The 22,613-nt window shown below is 36.8% G+C and overlaps 2 protein-coding genes across 2 annotated transcripts; one reads left to right on the top strand and one right to left on the bottom strand.

Moving 5' to 3' along the window:
- Positions 1-1,185: 1,185 nt before the first annotated feature.
- On the bottom strand, positions 1,186-8,665 carry mdh1b (malate dehydrogenase 1B, NAD (soluble); the record flags this gene model as incomplete). Its single annotated transcript, XM_081362346.1, has 9 exons — positions 1,186-1,888; positions 2,287-2,426; positions 2,761-2,936; positions 3,172-3,313; positions 4,023-4,537; positions 4,990-5,132; positions 7,911-8,045; positions 8,183-8,295; positions 8,644-8,665. The coding sequence occupies 9 exons, from the start codon at positions 8,663-8,665 to the stop codon at positions 1,847-1,849; spliced, it is 1,428 nt and encodes a 475-aa protein (XP_081218472.1). The 3' UTR covers positions 1,186-1,846.
- A 227-nt stretch (positions 8,666-8,892) lies between these two features.
- On the top strand, positions 8,893-19,314 carry fastkd2 (FAST kinase domains 2). Its single transcript, XM_081360604.1, has 12 exons — positions 8,893-9,005; positions 10,323-10,948; positions 13,229-13,332; positions 13,468-13,576; positions 14,662-14,785; positions 14,879-15,018; positions 15,146-15,318; positions 16,943-17,106; positions 17,191-17,415; positions 18,340-18,424; positions 18,564-18,678; positions 18,962-19,314. Exons 2-12 carry the CDS (start codon positions 10,361-10,363, stop codon positions 19,088-19,090), a joined length of 1,956 nt encoding a protein of 651 aa, XP_081216730.1. The 5' UTR covers positions 8,893-9,005; positions 10,323-10,360; the 3' UTR covers positions 19,091-19,314.
- The last annotated feature ends 3,299 nt before the right edge of the window (positions 19,315-22,613 follow it).

Raw genomic sequence — 22,613 nt, forward strand, 5'->3', positions numbered from 1 at the left:
ACATATGCGTTATAATGCTTGTTTCTGCTTTTTCTTCGCCTGTTTTTACCATATAACACTAAAAACATGGATTGCTGGAAAATGCTGTCAATGGCAGGGAAGAAGTTCATGGCTGTGTCGGAAAATGTAGTGATTTTGTAAGCATTGTTTGTGCACAAAGGCACCTCACGAAACAGATTTCTGAGAGACTTCTGAGGCAGTGTAATGGTTTAATGATCTACTGCAAAATAGACAGAGCTTTTGATAACTAATCAAATATTGAATTACTACAATAGTAATTTCTCGCTAAATGACATCAGAAGTGGAAAACGTTGGTCAAAAACGTATATTTACACACAAACTGACCACCAACCATCTTTATTTTTTAGCTCGCACAAGATTGTGGGATATCAAAGACAGCGAAGGATACATCTATGCTGCGTTCAAAAAACGATCAGATGAAGGTATCTCAGGAGGGGAAGCTAACATTGGATTCGGACATGCCTTACCTTGACACAGTCCATGTCTTTATACTTTAAAATATCCATTAAAATTTTAGGACTGGGGTCCCTCGCACAAGAATTTGGGGTTCGTGGTGTCTAAAAGATTGAAAACCCCTGATGTAAGAGTACAGGTTTTGATATGTTTTTGCATGAAATATTTGCTGACTGCGCTTAGGGAACAGCGAGAGATAAAGCCAGGCATGAAGAAGGTCATGTGAGGTAAGGCTAGCATGTTGACAGGCCTGCGGTGAGCTGGCAACAGAATCGAACGCAGATGGTTGCACGGCTTATACTCGGAGGTGACTGTAATCTCGATTATTGGGGGTGAATAATCTCTAAGTATGGAAACATTACAGAGGTCTTTGGTATTAAATGGAAAGTTAAGCCACAAAAAAAAAAAAAAAAAAAACTGTCATCATTTACTCACCCTTATGTTGTTCCAAACCTGTACGAGTTTCTTTCTTTTGTTAAACTAAAAACAATATATTTTGAAGAATGTTTGTAACCAGACAGTAGCCATTTACTTCCATAGTATTTCTTTCCTGTTATGGAAGTCAATGGCTATACCGTCAACTGTCTGGTTACCAGCGTCTATAGCACCAACAACCATGTGATTGGCTGATTAGATATTTGTGTTAAAGAGCAGTTGCACCTAATAAAGTGGCTGGTGAGTGTATTGAGGGAAGAAAAAATGAATGATTTCAGAGAGTTTACATGTTTATTTTATGTGCTTTTTAGCAATTTAATTAAAAGTTAGATTAGTTTAATAAATGGATAATAACACTTTTAAGACAACCTGCAGTCCTCTTAGAAATTTCCTGAAAACTGCTCTAACCCTTTGGAAAATTAATTTTCAAAGTTAGATTAAGGAAATTATAGCATTTACCAATAAATGGCAACTATGAGTGCATCACCTATTAATATATTACTTAAGCACAAAGTTCTTCTGGTATTGGTTCACAAATTTGTTTACAAGGAAAATAGTGACAACCTGAAACACACTGTATAGTCTTCCAACTCACATTTGTTTGGTAAAATTGCATGACACTATTAAAGCCTATCATCAAGAGTCTCTCAAGATTTGAGCTAAACATTTTTATAGGCCAAGTTCGACACATTTAAAGCATTGAGATTGTGTAACCCAAAATAACTTTAAAAAAATGCTCTCTAAAAAATGCTGTGTTTTTTAACCCAATTTTGGGTCAACAGTGGACAAACCCAAATGTTGGGTTAAAAATGTAATTAAAAAATTTAACCCAATGGCTGGGTTTGTCCATATTTGACCCAAAGTCGGGTTGAAACAACCCAGCATTTTTTGATGAAGTGTTATCGAAGGGTTATCGAAGTCTGCTTTTGGAGAGCCTTCATTCATCTTTCTTCAATATTCTAGCAGCAACGTCTTTCTCCTAGAGCAAATAAATACATAAAACAACATTGATTAACCACTGCAATCTTATCAAAGCTGATCAAGTGTTCTATCCATGTCTTATCAGAAACATAAAATGCACATTAAAAGCATGCCTTTATTTGTTATTTAAAGTGCCACCAAACTTTCACTAAACCTTTGAGGTTTCCAAAACTCTCCAAAAAAGCAGAGAACATTCTCTGGTTGGCTAATAAACTTTACACTCTAAGAAAATCTTACTTTACAGTAGAGCCTTAAAGGTTCTTTCAGGCATTGAATACATATAACCTTTTAGGGGTTCCCATCATGGGATAATTTCATTGATTTAGTACTAGAACCCCATTTAATCATATATATATATATATTTTTTCTTTTATTTTTTTTACTTCTTGCACTCACCATTTGAAGTTCATCAGCACAAGCATCAAGTTTTACCCTCAGCACATCTGTAACTGTAACATCTGAGCGCACTGTCCAGCAACCATCCCTGAAGCTCACGGGCATAGAAAACACCAAACCTGCTGGAATCCCAAACTGACCTGCAGATTTAGAAAGGTCAGACATTTACAAGGATTAGCCTATAAAGTAACTACTGTGCAAAATTATATGATCAAAAAGTTATTACAACATATGTCCATTTACATTGCTTTGTTTAACTCATCAACAAACAACAAACAAATAACAAACTTTTTTAGTTATACAAGGTTCAACTCATTTTTTTAAGTCAGTTTAATATAATTTAAGTTGAAATGACTTAAACATCCAAGTTGATTGTAGCCTACTTAAAAATTTAAGGCAGCATATTATATATATTTTTTTAAATACTGTAAGCCATATTTATTTTATGTTTATGAATGATTTGAATGGTCCTGCCTGTGCTGAGTACACCCATTGAGAAAACTTTCTCTGGAGAAGCGTCATTATTCCAGGCCCTTAAAATGGTCATTATTCCATTGGTTGATGATATTGCAGTGGCTTTGTTGGTCTTCGACGAAATTGTGGCACGATGTTTATGTACTAAACTCATAAAATCTGTCTCCAGCCATTTCCTTATGAAACAAAACATGAGTATGATTACATCAATGGCAAATGCATTTAGACAATTTAAAATATGTATGGAATTTCAGGTGTTTATCTGAAGATGACGCTCCAGTTCGGCAACGTCAGATTTTTGGTTTACTTACTGATAAAATGGTACCCTTTAGAATAATTCATGAATTGATTCATAATGGAATTGCATAAAAGAGCCATATGGCTTGAGTCATGCACCACAATGACCTTTACCAATCATATATCATGTTCATGACTCGCTGAGAAAAACCATCTGGTCCCCGAACTGCGCCATCATATCTGAGAACCTCCGCCCTCTGCAGGTCAACATGGAAACTGCCACTGATGTTTCCCCATACCACAACATCAGTTATGTCTGTGAATAATAAAAAAATAAATAAATTGAGCACGCGCAGAAAGACAGTAAAAAAAAGCATAATTTATTTTATTAATATTACTTATTAAAAATAATATATATGGTATTAATTTGTTAAAATGAATAGCATTTATTGTTAAATTATTTTAACAATGCAATTCTTGATTAAAATTAATATATCACATATATATTGTACAAAAATATATATTAATATACAAATGAAATATGTGAATACAATAAAAAGGGGAAATTTGAGCATGCAAAGGCAAAAGACAATAAGAATCCTTTTTTAATTATTTTAATAATTAAATTATGTGTATATATATATGATATTATTATAATTATCTATAATTAATATAAATTATTTTTTAAATGATTTAAACAATATAATTCTTGATTAAAATGAATATATATATATATATTATTGTTTATAATATAATTAATATAAATATTAATATTAAATAAATTATACATATATATATGTGTATGTATTATTATTTTTTAATACTTTTTTATATTAATATAAAATTGTATGTAATAATACATATCCTTCATGAGCTTGTGAATGTATAAAATGGCATATTGTGTCTTCAGAATATTTTCTAAAATAATGATTAATCATATCAAAATAGTCAAACTGAACTGAATGAAATTTTGAATGTATCATTGTATTGCAATTTAATATTAGAATAAAAATGTATTATTTTACCTGCTGTCTTCACCGATAACTTCTGTGCAAGCTGAGTTCTTGCCTCGTATTCTAGTTGCGTCGTCATTGCCACAAAGTTGTGCGGGTCAACGGAGGGTGCGTTCTCAATTAACAGTGAGCACTTCAGGTTAATAACGGAGTCTCCTGCCACTAGCACTCTTACGTCCTTCCGTGCATTCGCCTCGATGAGTTGCCCGTAGCAACAGAAACATTCAGCTACCCGGCTCACCATGTGGTCCTTGTCATCCGGCTCATTGTTACCTTCACATATAGGCTGCAGGTCATCCAGAAAGATGATGAAGTGGGCTTCCTGAAACGCCTGTGTCTGGTCTGAATGGACAGTGACCTCATGGAGCTGAGGTAGCATGAGGTCTTCTGTTTCCATCTTGAGTCCTTGCATCATTTCCTCAGAGCCGCAGGTGTCCATGAGGTGAAGGCTGAAAAGGGGGAGACCTGGAAACAGTCCCGGGGTGAACAACTGAGGAATGAGGATGTTGCAGATGGGGTTCAGAGCGCTGAAAGAGGTTTTCTCACGTTAAACATCATGCATCTAAAGACAATAACAACTTTTCTTTACTCTTTTAAAGTGCCCCTATTATGCTATCTTAAAGGATCCTAATTTTGTTTTGGAGGCCTCCTATCTCAATTCACATGGATTCGTTTTACAATCTCTTGATGAACTTTTGAAGCGTCAGAGTGGTAGTTGTGTAGCTGTCAATGGAGGGACAGAAATCTCTCAGATTTCATCAAAAAGATCTTCATTTGTGTTCTGAAGATCAATGAAAGTCTTACGGGTTTGGGATGATATGAGGGTGAGTAAATGATGACAGAATTTTCATTTTTGGCTGAACTATCCCTTTAACATTCACAAACAGCTATATCACACACTGCATGAAATGTAATATACATCCGAAAACATATAATAGGGGCACTTTAAATGTGAAGTGGCCTGATAAAAGACGTCCACCTGCTGATCCAGATGTGCAGAGGTCTGAGAGACTTGAGCCGGTGAACTTCCTCCTTCATACACAGTTCTTTAGTTTGTTGATTCTCTGCTGCAATTTTTAGCATCAGATCAGAGTTCATATCTGAGGTAATGCCATAGTAACCCTGCAGGAGTGGACAAAAGTATTGATATTCACATACAGTATCTAAATTAAACAGGATGTCGCTGATCTTGGATTAGCTTCTGAATTAATATAATTCAGGGCAGAAAGTAACTTTCTGCAGTCATTTTGGTCACTGTGAGATAAAATGGAAGGTATTTGTTCAATTTTAAGTTTTATCTCGCAGTAATTTAATAGCTAAAATTAGTGATGTAGTACTCGAGTCCGGTCTCGAGACCGATTTCTGCTTTCTCTGACTCGACTCGGACTTGTTCCTCGGACTCGACCCTTCAAAGACTCGGTCTTGACTCGGACTCGGCATAGGCGGTCTCGTCCCCATCACTAGTCCACTAGAATACATACCACTAGAAATTTTTAATTTGCTCTGCATGTCCTAACTATGATTAAAAAAGTCAGGGTGGGCTTAACATGTTGATGACAAAGCAGTACTGTTGAAGCAGTTTAGAAAAATAGGCAGAAGATGATGCATGTGGTAGGGATTTTTTTAATGATAGTAAAAGCATAGTCCATATTAAGACGTTAAGACTGCTCCTCTAAACAATTCCCAATCTAGCTTAGTCTGTAGGCCTAACTGTTGATTATTAACTAGGGTGATATTAAATCATGAATATGAAAACTGACATGTTTTTATGGTCTTGGTCTCGACTCCTAAAGACTCGGTCTCGACTCGGACTTGCTTCCTCAAAGACTCGGTCTTGACTCGGACTCGACTGAATTTGAAAACCAACGGACTCGGTCTCGACTCGGACTCGACCCTTCAAAGACTCGGTCTTTACTCGGACTCGGCATAGGCGGTCTCGTCCCCATCACTAGCTAAAATAAAATCTGATATCCACCAGAGGACACTCCTCCCGACTCCTTTGCCTTTCCATCATGAACTTTATTTTCCATAACCCATTGCCTGGACTCATTATTGTTTGATCACTTGCACCTGTGTGTCATTATCTTACATTTACATTTATGCATTTGGCAGACGCTTTTATCCAAAGCAACTTACGCTGCATTTCAAGGTACACATTTACATTCTTATCAGTTCTTGATTTCCCTGGGAACTGAACCCATGACTTTGGCATTACAAGCACCAACGCTCTACTGTTTGAGCTACAGGAAAGGCTTCTTGTTATACTTATAGAGCTATAGGCTTCTTGTTATGGCTATATAAGCCCTGTGTATTCACTCTCACTTTGTGAAGTCTTGTTTGTGTTACACTGTATTTCTGAGCGCTTTCTCTGGGTTCCCGTATTATGGTTCTGATCTACTGCCTGGTTTCCTGGATTTCCCTGTTTGCCCTGTGTTGTGACCATTTGTGTGATATGTAAATTACAATGGTAGATTACCCCTAATAAAGCTGCGTTTGGATCTTCTAACCGCAGTACATAACAACCTGACATTTCTTTTGCAAAAAAAGCACTGCATAGCAGCTATTACAGTTTTTCTCAATTGCTTTGGATCGGTTCTCAAATGTGATTTAATTAATAAGTTCAGATCTCTGAACAATAAGTTTCTAGTTCACTCATTATTTGCGTGATATACTTGTGTGCAAAAGAGTAAATACTGCTTGCAGAGATGAGTTGATTCTCAGTGAAATTGACATGCTCTTGACTTCTAAATATTCTTTCATTGTGTGAGCCATCATCACATGCAAAACGATTCATTCAATTACAAAATCTGTCTGACACATACATAAAATTGTGGCAGTGACCACTTTGCTTACACAATGAGTTTTTAAGCATGAATTAAATGTGTTTGGTGAGTAGGGATGGGAATTGATAAGAATTTAACGATTCCGATTCCATTATCGATATTGCTTATCGATCCGATTCCTTATCGATTCTCTTATCGATTCTTATTGGGTGAGGGAATAAGTACAAATTTGTTTGTATTAACTCCCTTTAATATCTGATCAAATTGATCATTATCACATTCATTGATCCGGACAAAAAAAAAAAAAAAACTGCCATTTATGTGCCATAAAAACTAAAAACACAGACTGAAAACAGTTAAGGAAGAGCTTGTGCCTTTTCGAATATTAACAGTGCTCATTTGTATTAGGCTATTGAGTTACTTAAACAATCTTTGTCAAATAATACACAGGTTTTCTTCACATTTTGAACGTTTTTGTTTCCATTTGTTTAATTTCAAGATCTGATGTGACTTATCCATTGTTGTTTTTACATCTACAAAGCTGGGAGCACTAAATGATATTCAGTCACATTATACACGCTTTTAACATTAAATAAAGCACATAAATAGTACCTGATATTATCATTGCCACACTTTGAGATTGTTGTTCCAGCGCGATGTCGCAGTAAAATAGGATCCGTTTCAAATAGAATTGTTGCGTGTCGCGGCTGGTTAAACTTTGATTAACATGGAAAATGATACTTTTTATTGCGTGTCGCACCGTCGTGTCACATGTAGTTAGGACGCGGTCAGAGCGCTTCTGCCTCGATGCCATGTTTGCTCATAGTGTTTGCTACATTCTGAACCAAAACAACGCAGCACGTGTGTGACGTCGTGTCACATTTGAACGAGCGGAACCGATAAGCGGAATCGTTAAGCAGGCATACTAACGGTTCCAAGGAATCGATTCACTGGGCACCGGTTCTGAAGAAGAACCGGTTCTCGGTTCCCATCCCTATTGGTGAGTGACTACATTTTGCAAGCGTTTTCAAAAAATGAGCCAAAGCAACTCAGAAAAACAAATTTATCCTTTTATGCTTGATTCCTCTATTTTATTTTGGTATGCTGTCATGCAAACCTGAGCATGCTCAAGGAAATCGTTGAAGCCTCCGAGGAGCATTCCTTTCCCCCCGCGGTCGATCAGCTCCCTCCAAACTAAAGGACAGCTTGAATGCGTCCATCCATTTGATGCACAGGTGTCCTCCAGCCATGTCTACAGAGAAAGATGGTTCAATATCAATACAAGACATAAATGAGTCAAGGACATCTTTAGTTCAACTTAAAAATACTGTGAACGGTGTGAAAAGGATTAAAGAGCTCTTGAAGCTCCACATGAACTCAGAGGTTTACCTCCCAGTCACTGGGATGCACACAGATCTTGTGAATGCGAAAATCTGGCAGATTTCTTTGCAGCACATCAGCAAGAAGCTCAGCTTTTGCATAATAAGGACAATCAGCTTTCCCTGTACAGATGAATAGATAATACTATATATGCTGCTGACTGTGACATGATTTACTATAATCATACTGAAGAAGAAACTACAGTTACAGCTATAATGTGGCATAACATTTAGGGCAGACAGATAGACAGATAGACAGACAGATAGATAGATAGATAGATAGACAGATAGACAGATAGACAGACAGATAGATAGATAGATAGATAGATAGATAGATAGATAGATAGATAGATAGATAGATAGATAGATAGATAGATAGATAGATAGATAGATAGAACGCTGACTAATGTTTGCTTTCCTTAAAGTACTAATCTCTGTAGTTTTGTTTAATTAGCCATAAAACTGACCAACCTGCAAGAACAAATTTTGCCATAGTTCATTCACATGCGCGTCCGACCGTTGCTAAGTAACAGTGTGTGTTCCGCATAAAATGTTCCTGGGGAGGAAGCATTTTGGATTTCGCTTTCTTTTTTCAAATCTATTTTTTTAAATGATTTTTAAATAATATTGTATGCATATTATGGATTAAACAAGTGTTATATGTGTTTATTTCACTATTTGGACGGGGTTTTAAAAATAACATTGTGAAAACCACGCGATACTACAAGCGGAACTATCGTGCGGCAGCAATCGTGCGCGCGCTCCCTGTTTCTGTCATGGCTGCGCTCACAGTGAGAGCAGTACACATGTGTGAAGACAACAGCAACCGAAGGGTAATATCCTTATATTATGAGTATTAAAGATCAAGGGCGCATTCAAATATGTGACTGTGTCATAATTAACTACAAACATGTAATAGTATACTTGATTTTAGTATACAATAGTGAGGCATTTTTTCAAGGTTTTTGTACAAGGACATGAATGCAATATAAGCACAAAACTGCTGTCCTCTAAGTGTATTTGTTTATTTTACTTGGTTTTTCCATTTCCATTTTTCACTTTATTATATTTATGTCTTTAGATAAATTCAATATTTGGCTATGTATTTGTTCGTGTTGAAATGTATTGTGGATAAATCAGACAGATACGTTCATACAAATATACATTTATTTCTGGGTTATTCTGATTCTAGTAATATTTCAAGATCTTTATATAGTGTGTCTTTAAAACGGTTAAAACTTGCGTTCAAAACCTAACAATTCAAAACTGATTAAAACAGCAATTTGCAACATTTATACAGTAATCTATTTAATCTAATCAAATCTAATCTATACCACAGGAGCAAACTTACTGTAATGTAGACATGGATCATGTAACAATTCTGCAGTGAATTACAATTAGTAGAGATAGTGTCATTCTTGTCTTGTAAAGAATAGAAAACATTATAAAATGCACCTGTTGTCAGTGTGTTTTAGCTCATTGTTTAACAAAATGCGCTAGTGTTCATAGAATTAGCTGATTTGAGACACATATGAAGTGTTTTGGTAGTTTTAGTGCATTTTGCATGTGAAATGAACTGCTGTGCCAAACTGAAAGTTGGTAAAGAGAACTGTGTGATTGAAGAGTTTAAAAAAAAAGTGACATTCAGACACCTTCAACATTTCTCACATTATCACAGTATATTCGCTATAGTTTAGAAAATGGTAATAAAATATGACAAGAACTAATAATATCAGTTGATATTTCACTGGTTTTGTCCATCCTTCTGTCAGACTGTCTCACAAATGAATTAGGTTGAATAGCTGTCAGCTGTTAAATTTAACTACACAATTAGATAATACCAATTTAGGTCAACCAATTACTTTATTAATGCTTAGTTGTGTTCAGTCTGTGATGTAAAAAGGTTGCAGTAGCAATTAAAGAAAAAACACTTGGTCAGGTCAAAGTGTCTGAATAATTTTTGGTCCCAAATTTTTATACATTTTACTGTTAGTCCACTGTATGAAGAATTTAAGGTATAAAATGTCACAGTTTACTTTATTTTGCTATCCTCACTTACATAAATGAACTATAGTGTCCTGCTCCCACTAGATAAAAAAACTGTAGTAAGTACAGAGATTTCTGTTTGACCTTTTCATTTGTTAAAACAGGTTAACATCATGTCTGAAGCTTTGGAGAATCACCCACGATGAGCATGTATAAATCAGGTTTGGACATGCTCAGATGTGCTCTGAGATCCACGTCGCTGTGGACATGTGACTCTTTTAGATGGACACAGATGTCTTTATGCTATAAAAGGAGAAGCTTTGCTGTATCATCTCAGCTGGGAAGAAAACACACATTAAAACAAGTCCGGTATTACACTGAGAGTGGTCCTGATGCTCTTAACGTTAAGATTAAGCAAACTGCAGCTTCTACAGAGACCAGCGAACCCCTGGATAAAGCAGAACGGACTCCTTTCTACAGCCATTTGCAGAACTGTGTTAGCCCCACTGATGTGCTGGACACGCTGAAGCAGTTCCCAGCTTCGCAGCATGTCCTCAGCAGCATCTTCACACGCATCTGGGAGAGCACAAAGAAACTGACGGATGAGCAGCGGAGCTGTGAGCTGCGGCTGATGTACGAACACCCGGGGTTTGAGGAGGTCTGTGAACGGGCTGCGACCGAAGCCTGGCGCATGAGGAGCGAAGATCTGGCCTACAGTCTGCTGGCCATCGTCAACCTGGGAGTTTCACAAAACACACGTGTTGTGCAGACGCTGCTGCGTGTTATACAGGTGAGGCGAGGCCTGTGAATGTAATCACATTGGAGGTTTTGTCTTCTAGGCTGAAAATGTGAATATTCATTAAAGGTGCAGTATGCAAGAAATGCTGTTGAAAGTGGATCGGACAGAGTCAATCATTTGGAAAACATTGAAGCTTCCCCGGGAGCCGCCATTAATTAGCAGACCATCACCTGCTGTTAGCATACCATTGACTCCCATTCATTTTGGCGTCACTTTGACAGCGAATAACTTTACATCTGAGGCGTTTAAAGACTTCTTTTGTCCATTATTTATTTCTAAAGAAACACGACAATGTAGAAAAGGCTCCATTACCTTGTATCTTACGTTATGGCCCCGTAGAAGCCGTTTTTGTAAAAATAGGCTAACAATTGCGTCATAACCACGCGACTCTCTGTCGCACACTAGAGAGATTACCGTATGGACAGGAGGAGAAGCTCGCGGGCGATCGGGGGGACGTGGAGGCAAAATGACAAAATAATTAATCAGAATACTTCGCAAAAGTTTCTCCTGCTCCTAGCTCATGGACACCTCCTCACACTCTCCGTCTCTGCAAGTTTCGGAAGGGAATGATTCAGATTTCTCTTGGCACAGCTACTAGAAGACAGACGGGTTGCTCTCATGTCACATCTACGTCGTCAAGCTCAGTTTGAGTCTGCGCAGTACGCTCAGCCATCAGGAAGTGAGTGCTTCTAATTGACTTCACTTTTCTCCGTTGAATCCAATGGGGTCACTGTGTCCAGTTTATATACCGTCTATGACCACAACACACTTGTAGCCAATCAGCAGCAGTAGGGGGCGTGTCCACTCATGATGGGGAGGAGAGAGAGTGAGCAAGAGGGAGATTTGAAAAAAGACTGTAGACAGAGAGCTGGCTGAGAGACATTACAAAAGAGAGAAGATCAGAGGAATATCACTGGAAAAAGAAGGGTTATGTTCAGGAAAGAGCTTTAGGACCCGCGGTAATACTAGAAAGGCTTTCCAGCGCTGGAGAGACCGAAGTGGGAAGGCCTGAAAACAGACGCCAAAGTTGCTTTGTTTCTTGTCCATATGTGAGTAACATTAGTTTTGCTATGCTTCACAGAACCAAGATATGCTGTTGTTGTAATATAAGCTAGAGTAACAGCACAGTTTGGAGCATAGACTGTAAAAAAAGATGGACGACGCCCCGTTGCTCTCTTCCATTGGTGAGAACTGAAGCCGCCAGTGTCCCGATCTCGGGACCAGACCTGCGCAGTAGTGAGCAGGAAGTAAAGACGCAAAATCAACGCTCCGCCCTCACTCTTGCAGAATGCACTCTCCCTGAGTGCACTTTTTTTAAAATTGATTGCAGTACGACAAGAGGCTTGTTAAAATAAAGTAAATACAATTTCCTCAGAAAATGTCCGTTGGTGCTTCAGTGACTACTTCGCTCAGATAACCTGTCAATCACAGCTGTCAATCATGACGTTACACCACCGTTTTTATAGCATCACGAAACTTATTTTTGAAACAGACACTTGAACTTACATCAGCGTGATATAGAAACGACAGCAAATGAAAGAAACCACCTTTGGAAAAAAGATATTTGAAGTGTAATTTAATTGTTTAGTTGGTCTCACGTCCCGTTGAATAACACGGGGAGGCGGGGCTTATGACCTATACTAGGACCAGTCACCGGGGGGCGATCGAGACGTTTTGGCTTCACTTTTCAGGGCTTGTGCGGCACGCTTGGTCTGGAGCTGGTGAACGAGCAATTGCTCATTTTTCGTTCTTGTTCGTTATCTTCGCTTTATTTTTCGCAAAGCATTATTTTGATTCACTTCAGCTATGATAAATGATAAAAGCATCTGCTAAATGCATAAATATAAAAAGACATCCATTCTTGCATTGCATTTTGTGCATTTTGGCAGCGGAGCAGTGTGTGTTTGTTTAGGTTGATTGCACATATATATCAACAGTGTTTCTCAGAAATCACTTATTGCACCTTTTAATCACAGTCATGAATGTTGTAATAGTTGCACAATATTTAAATTCAGATTTGATTTAATAAATGGATTTTCTGTGTATATTATATTTATTTTTTAATGTTTTTGATATTAGTCTCTTCAACAGGGTGCCATTTATTTGATAAAAAATACAGTAAAAACAGTAGTGTTGTGAAATATTAGAATTAAAAATAATAGTTTTCTATTTTAATTAATATAATTTATTCCTGTGACGCAAAGCTGATTTTTTTAGCATTATTACTCCAGTCTTCAGTGTCACATGATCCTTCTGTTATGCTGATTCCAGGAACGGCTGAATCAGTTTGATATCAGGGCTCTTTCGGTGTTGGCTGGCTGTTTACGGGAGATGGAGGACTGTAGGAACGTTCAGGCCCTAAAAGAGGCTTTAAGGTGTGAAGATGGATACAGCCCTAATATGACCTTATAGTGTGTGTGTGTGTGTGTGTGTGTGTGTGTGTGTGTGTGTGTGTGTGTGTGTGTGTGTGTGTGTGTGTGTTTTCATCACTTTGTGTTCTGGTTTTGAAGGCTGTTGCTGAAGGATCGTATTCCTGAGATCCAGAGCGTGGTTGCCCTGCAGAGCATGATGCGTGCGGTGGGCAAAAACTCTCCGATACTTCTGAAGAAACAGCTGGCGGTTAGATCTATGATTTATTCACATTAAATGTATATCACCTAAAATGTATTGTTTACTGACACTCGCACAGAAATTGGATTTCTCAATCAATTGATTTCTGTGGATGAATCTAATAAAAATGTAAAAAAAAACAACAACAAAAAAACAAAGAAGAAATTATATTTTGCATAATGAAAATAAAGCTTTTTCCGATAATGATATTATGATATTTTTTTATATATTTTTGTTTTATTATAGTTTTATTACTATTCAGAAGGAGTGTTTTTAAATTTTTAGTTTATTTTTTTTGTTTATTTTTTTTGCAATTTCGTTATGTGCCTTAGTCATATGCGTTTTTTTTTTTATATTGCCATTTAGATTTAATTTATTTTTGTTTTAGTAATTTTATTTATTTATATATATATATATATATATATATATATATATATATATATATATATATATATATATAGTTAATGATAGCAGTGCTTCAACTTAAAACTTATTTCAGTTTATTGCCAAGGCAACATTTCTAATTTTCATTTAGTTTTTCAACTAATATTTATATTTATTTTATTTCAGCTTTATTTCAATTAACAGAACTGTTTGTATAAGTTTTAGTTTTAGTCAACAATAATAACAACCCTTAGTAGTAGTTCTCATAAAATTTTCATTCCTGTAAAAGGAGTTTATTTATTTTTTATTTTATTTTTACAACCATGATATGTAAATACTATACAGTTTGGGGAAAAACTTTTTTTTTCTCAATGTATTAATTATAATTCATATTTTTGTAAATTATTTAGTTGTTTTTCACATTACAGGAATGAGAATGAGATTTGTTTGCATTATGATAGTAATCATTTGTGAAGGAAATTGTGCTTAATTGTCTTGAAAATGATATCACAAAACATATTGCTTCATAGATTAAAAATTTTTTTCAATGCAAATATAATTGAGTATTTATTTTCTTATGATTCTGGGATGAAATAATCCTAACATGATGCAGCTGTCTAACAAGAAATTATTGTTTCTTGAAATAGAAATGAAAAAGTATTTTGTCACTAGATCAGTTTCTAGCTCGATTCCTCTTTATCCCCTCTCAGACAAAGACTCTGTCATTGGCAGATGAGTTTAGTCCACCCAACACCCAGTACATGTTCTCCAGCCTGGCTTCCATGGGCCTGAACTTCAAACCTCTGCTGGATGTCTGCAGCAAGAACATAGCTGGTGAGAATGACCATGATCCCCATGAAGTACAGTAAACGGCTAGAATGAGTATAGACCAGTCACAGTCACTTGACCTTTCATTGTTTCCTGCAGAAAATGTGCATGAATTCCCCTTCGGTAGGCTTCTGTCTGTCCTGAAGTCCTGCCATGAGCTTCGCTACAGAAACTACACCCTCTTCAGCTCCGTCTCTGAGTACATGGCCAACACGTTTGATATGTGGTCCAACAAACAGGTGCGATATCTGCTGATCCAAGTCAAACTACATTGTACAAAGACTAATGCACAATATTTTTGCTGAAATAAATGCAGTCTTATTCAGCATAATGCTTCAAAAACATTATTTTTTTCATGTTTTCCAGGTTATTCTAATTCTAGTATCATTTGAGGATCTCTTGTTCAGACCTGTGGTCCTGTTGGATGTATTTGCGGAGAGAATCATCAAGAGTCCTGACAGTCTGACCCTGAAAGACCTTCTTAGTGTTTTAAAAGTCTTTTCACTCCTCAATCATGACCTGAAAGAGAAAAAAACAGAGTAAGCCATTGTTTTAATTCTTATTCACTTACACAGTCAAGTTTGGGGTCGGTAAGATTTTTTTATTTTCAGATGTTTTTGAAAAGCTCACCCAGGCTGCAATTACTTGTTCAGAAATGCAGTAAAACAGTAATATTGTGAAATGTAAATGAAATTTCTATTTGAAATAAATTAAATTTATTCCTGTGATGCAAAGCTGAATTTTCAGCATCATTACTCCAGTCTTCAGTCTCACATGATTCTTCAGAAATCATTCGAATATGCTGATAAAGGTTATGTCCTTTTTCAAAGTCTTGATTTTGTTTTTCAGGGTCTACTAGAATAGGTTTTCATATTAGTTTTTTTAAAAACATTATTTTTCACATATTTGACATTGTTGCAGCACAGTCTGTCAGTAGCGCTCTGTTCAGTTCCTGTCTCTATGAAGCCCCTCCTTCCGAAAAGCGCACTGTACTCTGATTGGTCAGCTGGATCACTAGCTATGTTTCCATCCACACGTTTTTATCCAAATTAAGTGATATCGAATGAAAAATGCCTTATGGAAACCGTAAAATTCGATTGAATTTCATGAATATCGACTCAAATGAAATGCGTTCGGTCTCATCGGATTTTATCTTGATCGATATACGGCTTATGCGATAAACGCTGATGGAAACGATAGATGGCGCGATCCATTTTGCCTAGCAAAACTTTGTTCGCAAATGTATGCTTGAATGTTGTGCAATTCAGTGCGAAAATGAAATGGAAACACCTTAAAATGTCTCAAATCAATTCGATATACCAATTTGATCGCAAAACAGCATGTGACGTCATTACGCACAGGTTTTTATTCGCTTTAAAGCCGTTGGATGGAAACACATTTTCACCAGCTTTATTCACATGAGCTTTTTTACCGAACTTCAGATAATTCGATTGACAAGTGGATGGAAACTTAGATAGTGTGTTATGATTGAACAACCACTTCGAGCGTGTATGGGAAATGCCACACCCCTTACCATAACCGTGAGTTTCAACACACTGCTAACTTATTTTGCGTATGCCGTGGGCGGGAATTGTTTAAATGAGGAATATTGTGACGTGTTCGTTCCCATCGAACTCAAGACTACAGTCGACTACAGGGCGTTCAGAAACTGCGCACTGATATAGAGAATAAGACAAGTTTAGACTAGTCGGTTGCAAAAAAAATTGTTTAAACGTTAACTAAATTAGTCATTGAGCATATCCCTGAAAAGGACCACTTTAATATTTTCAACTTAATATTTTTGTGGAAACCACTATACTTGTTTTCAGAATTTTTTGATGAATGGAAAGTTCAAGTTCAACTTTACTTTATTTGAAATAGAAATCTTTATGAACAACATTATAAATGTCCCTACTGTCACTTTTGATGACATACTTGCTAAATAAAACATTAATTTCATTAAATAAATAAAAATCTTACTGACCTAAAACTTTTGAACGGTAATGTATATTCAATGAAATGATTTACCAATCAAAATAAATATTCTTTCTTACATATCAGAATATTCAACAAGTCCTCCAAAAACCCAAAGTAACAGTTGTTTTTGCAGAACAGGCATGTCTCTGACTTCAGCAAACTTACACTTGCTTGCTTTTTAATCAGGTTTCTGGCCAGTGTAACGAAGGTCTTAGAGTCCTACCTTCCAAAGATGTCCTCCACCGACCTACTGAAAGCCATTCACTATCTGGCATTGCTGGAGCACGTCCCTCAAACCCTACTGGAGAAACTGCTACAGCGGGAAACCCTGGACCAAATACTACAGAAAGGTTAATATCTCTTACTCTACTTCCTCTCTCTCCTCATCTGAAGTGCCTCTTAGTTCAGCTGTCGTCTGTTATGTGTCCTCACAGGCAACCAGTCGAATAAGGTTCAGAGGTGGCTGCACATGTTGGCTGTGTGTATGCGACTGGATCAACCTCAGCTGCCACACTCCTTGAGGTCTATCCCAGACTTCCACTTCACAGTTCCTGCTCATAAAGTCCCAGTCAACCAGGAAATGCTTAGTGCAATCAGGAGCATTGTGGGAAATGATGCGGTTCAGGACAGTGTGCTGGAGGAGAGCATCTACTTCATTGGTGAGATGAATCTCGTGTTTCTGTGCAGTTTTCAATTAGTTATTTACAGTGGCAGGATTCAAACTAACATTTACCACTCAATGTGTCGAGGCAGATGCGCTAATCGCTAGGACACAGCTCAGACTTTAAAAAACAGAAATGTTCAAAAGTTTTCGGATAAGTATAATTTTTTCCTCCTTACAAAATACTTCTTTTATATTGGTGTAATCAAAACTGAGTTGAGGTGGTAAAAGTAATAGTAACTATATTTAATTTTTTATTATTACCATATTTTATTTGTATTATTATTATATTAATTTAAGATTATTTAATATAACATAATTATGTTAAATTAATATAATATAATGTCATTTATTATATTATTTCAAATAATAAAACTTCCAATAAATGTAAAGTACTTTTGACAAATGTATAAGTGTAAAAAAATTATTTCAGGAAAACATGGCCAGGTTAAATTTACTCTAAAATCAAAAGGATAAAAACAATAAATTATATTTTGCATAATAAAAATAAAACGTTTTGCACCATGCACCATTTGACACACTATGCAAGCAATAAAAATTAAAACAAAAGTTTATAAAAAAAATAAGATTTATCAACAATGAAATGTCCATAAAGCAAAGTAGAATATAAATAAATTATAATGAAAATATATAAAATAAACTAATAGTAAAAAAATTATAATTATAAGACAAATACATAAAAGCCGTACTAATAAGTGGGTTTTTAATATGCACATTATATTAATTTAATATTAATTTACATTATAATTGTATTATATATAAGCTAAAATAGATTACTTTGGACAATCAATCAAATCTCTACATTCCCGCTGAATCATTTTACTCAGAAAAGTTTCACATTATGGATGTTGTGAATGGCATTTTATGTTGGATTTAACATTGTTTGCATCTTTTGCTCTAGACTGTGTGATTACTCTGCCTCGTCCAAAAGAAGAAACCAGCGACCTCCATGCAGAGGATTCTGGGTCACCCGAATGTGCCCATAGGTAGCAAAACACAAGACAGCTGTGATGTTTATATGAAGAATCACATGATAATCTCACATACCAAGATGTTTCCCCCCAACTCTGGATTGTTGGAAGTTTGTTTTTGAGACAAAAAGCTCTTCTCTGTCCTATATTTCAGGATTGCTGTGGTCTGCGTTCCACCTACGTCATTTTGCTTTGGCACAACACATCCTCGAGCCAGCTTGGCTATCAAACTTCGGCATCTCGAAAAACTTGGTTATAAACCTGTTTTGGTAAGTGTGTTAAACTCTGATACACACTAAATAATCCCACCAAAACCTGACACTCAATATTTTTGGTACATGTGAGACATGTTTTTTAGTCGTATGATTCTTTGAAATACGAGCAGCATGTAAAATACCATATGAATATGCTAAACATCACAGTGCTGACATAGTACTTTTTTGTTAGGGTAAACTGCTTATGAACAACTGGAGAGATGTAACCAAAAGATCAATCTCTGGTTCTCGATTTTGCATTTCCAATACTATTCCTCATTTATATCATCCTTTTTAGGTTCCTGTAATTGAGCTCAACTCTAAAACTGAGGAAGAGAAGAGTCAGATGCTACAGAAGCTCATTTTTCCAGCTCAGGAATCCTCTGGAACGCAGGAAATACTGAACAACATCCCAAAAGCAGAGTGAATTTCATAACAGTTCCTGAGGGAGCAGTTCTGTGGTGTTTAATTTGCCTTCATGTGTGAAGGACATTTTGATCTTACTCAAAGATGGATTCATGATACATATTTATTGATGTGTAATATCAATATTGTACGGTTATGTATTCCTCCAACACCAAGTGAAAAACATAATGAGAGAATGAATAAATATGCACTGACATTTTTTGATAATAAAAAGGAATGATTGATTTTTTCAGTGCTTCTTTTCAAACTGGTTACATTTTGACTTCAGAAAAATAAGATTGGGATTGTTCTGCCTTTTAACACAAACTCTCCTGACTCAGTCCATGAAGTAATATCTTTAGTTTTAGACATTTTATTTAAAATGTAACGAACATTTTTCACACTCCTCTACGGAATACTCTTTAAAATCTGGTCTTCTTTTGCAAATTTTTCAAAAATTTGTGTTTCTGGGGTACATCCGACATGCTAATTTGGGTATTTTCTCTGGGGTTTTTAATAATTAGTGTTCAAGCTAATGGTCCTGCTGGATTTACATTGAAAGAAGTTGTTTTGTACAATATACAAGGCACTCAAACTTGTGTGGTGTACATACTGAGTCAACACTTGTTCAACTACTAGCATCTTTCATAACATCCAGTATAAAAAAATTTGTCTTGTTGGTGGGGAACAAACGCTCGTCATTCAGGGTCTGTGGGATACCTTCAATACATTTAATATCATACAGTTTTAACAATTCATCATACAAAGGTTGTACACAATGTTTTCAATATTTTTAGAAACAACATTTTTACAAAAAAAAAAAAGTTTCTGAGCTAGAAGGACCACTTAACATGCACGGAAATGGGTGTTGTAATCTAAAAACAATCAAGAGTCTCACCCCTCGAAGACCAAACACGTTGTCAGTAGCCATATGGTGTGGTTCGGTCCGGTACCAAAACGATTAAACTACCACCTCCACCTAACAGTCTGGAAAACGCCACTATTTCAGAAAGTGTGTCATGTAAAAACATGGTGTATGCTAAATCTGTAGAAGATATCTCCCGCAGATTTATAAACCTGTGGATTTCCAGACCATTGAACCGAGTTTGTGACAGTACAGTGAACACATTCACATCGCCACCCTCTCTACAAGTGATTCTATATCATATCTATATCTATATGGCTATGTGTGAGAACCTATTGTTGGGTGCAGCAGGATTGAGTGTGCGGTGTGACTGGGTACCCGATCCCTCTCCTGACTGGTGAGAGGATACAAGATCTTCACAATCAGAATGTGGTTCAGGATCCTCATCTGTCATCGATCTCATAATGTTTATTAATTCTAGCAATGTATCAGTTGTAGACTCAGACCTATTCATATCCTCCGTTGTCTGAATTAAGCAGGGCAATGTTTCTGTGTTACTGCACTGTTCAAGGGGGACCGGCACTGCCATCGCCATCATCGAGTTTCTTTTCAAGCATGAGCACGACCTGCTTTAAAAATTCCACCGTCAGGCTTTGATCTCTGGCTACTTGTTGGATAGTCTCACTATGCAACCGCTACGCTGCTATTAGTAGGGAGGTTAAGTGACTTTTGACTTCAAGTCATGATGCAAAGGTCCCCTTTGGTATGGAAGTACCTTAGGGCCATAGAAATAAATTTATCCTAAGACACACGTGAGATCACATTTTGTATCTTATATACGCACATTTTTTTAAAATGGCCGCCGACCATACTTGAGAGGCCCATATCTTTGCTTCTGTTATAGCTATAATGACAAATTTGGTATCAACGTGTACATTTTTGGGGTCAAGGAGTCCAATAAAATAGGTTCCAAGACTAAAAAACAATAATGTTGTCCTTACCATGACAATTGGAGGTGAAGTATGCAATTTTTTATTAAAAAACACATGCCAAACACAGTGTTTCGGCGCCAGAGGTTTTTTCCTAAAATGTTCGATTTTGACATCTTAATTTCAAAAGGCTATATCTTAAAAGTGATAAAAGATAGAGACTTTCTGTAAATTAGAGAAATATTAAGGATGACCCAAAGTTTATGTAGGGATTACATTTTCCCATCTAATTTGCATATTATGACGTCATTATGGTGGCGGCCATCTTGGATTATAGAATTTTCATGAAAAGTCTCGTTTAAATGATAAAATTATCAAATGCAGCACTTCTTTCCCCCCAAAATGTCCCTCACCTTCTGTATGCTATATTGCACAATACTGAATGCTCAGGTAAATAGTAAGTAGTAAACAAACTGTGTAAATCATTACTAATAAATGGTAGAAACAAACCGAATGCAAGTAGTGGTTGGCCTTTTGCTGTAGAGATACTCTATTTACTACATATAGTAAATCGTCCTCATTGGCCAAGTACTCAAAAGCCGGCATTCCCATCAGCTTGCGATAGACTATGCATAATAGCCCCTCTGCCCCGTGTCACACCGTCTCTGGTCCTGCTGGGAGCAGCGCGGCCAAATCTGCCTCGCGCGCGCGCCGAATGTGCACAGCTCGGACTACTGTCATTGTCATTGCGACTCCCCACCCTGCCTCCACGTTGCCCCCTAACTGTCCTATGAATACTTCGACCTCGTCTAACATACCCAGTGGCATTAGACAAACAAAGTCTCCACCACAATACTGTCACCGCGATTGTGGAGAGGCACACACGGTACTTTCACTTTCAGAATCAGGCAGATATTCCCCTTCATAATCAGGGTCCACGAATAGAAGACCCAACACTTCATTGCGGGTAAGCTTTATTGATGCCATTAGATATAATAATCATAATAATAATAATAATAATCTAATGCAAATACTCGCTGACGTTGACAATATTGCTCTGATAAAATGGCTCACTCGCACACTAGCTCCGCTTTTGTTCGCACTGATTCAATGCACTCTAGCTCGAAGATTTTGTATAGAAGCATGACGTTTTTTTGAGTCGCGGATGAAGTATGACATGTCTGCCATCGAATGGAGGGTAGGTTGAACGAAATTTGACACCCTATTTGACAAAATCGGCCCTTTTATTAAGTGGACTGCCTGAGGTGGGACCACGACACCAATCTGCTCCTAGTGACTGATCACTGAATTCGCTATATCTATGCTAAATGTTTTCAAGCGGTCATATGACACACATTCCTCTTTTATGCATGGCCTCCACCAGATATCTACTACCACTTTGCTGGTGTAGTTTCATTGCCAGATATATCGAAGCTGGTGTTTCCCTCTCTCTTATGTGATGAGGAACACTGCCATGTTTCTTGGATCTGCATCTTACAGAGTTGAAAATTATTTGCTGCCCAATGGATGTTGCAGCCTGGAACTTCTCAGGTCCAGGAGGTGGCTGATCAATACCTGATCCATCAAGAAGCATGTGTAAGAACGGTCTCAGCATGGGAGGGATAGAATCAGCTTCACAGGAAGTTGAGAAGGCACCTGTAAAAGCATGCTTCATGGGGAGATACTCTTGCCGAAGGATTTTGGCTGCTTTGAAGATGATGGAGACATCGGTAGAAGTGTTGTTTTTCATG

This window comes from Scardinius erythrophthalmus (genome assembly GCF_964197995.2).
Source record: "Scardinius erythrophthalmus genome assembly, chromosome: 3".
Lineage (NCBI taxonomy): Eukaryota > Metazoa > Chordata > Actinopteri > Cypriniformes > Leuciscidae > Scardinius > Scardinius erythrophthalmus.

Bases quoted from the DNA above. Each gene is read 5' to 3' on its own strand.
- fastkd2 (XM_081360604.1), top strand. From the start codon at position 10,361: ATGAGCATGTATAAATCAGGTTTGGACATGCTCAGATGTGCTCTGAGA. The intron at 10,949-13,228 runs GTGAGGCGAGGC...TGCTGATTCCAG, and splicing joins CGCTGCTGCGTGTTATACAG to GAACGGCTGAATCAGTTTGA. The intron at 18,425-18,563 runs GTAGCAAAACAC...CCTATATTTCAG, and splicing joins TCACCCGAATGTGCCCATAG to GATTGCTGTGGTCTGCGTTC.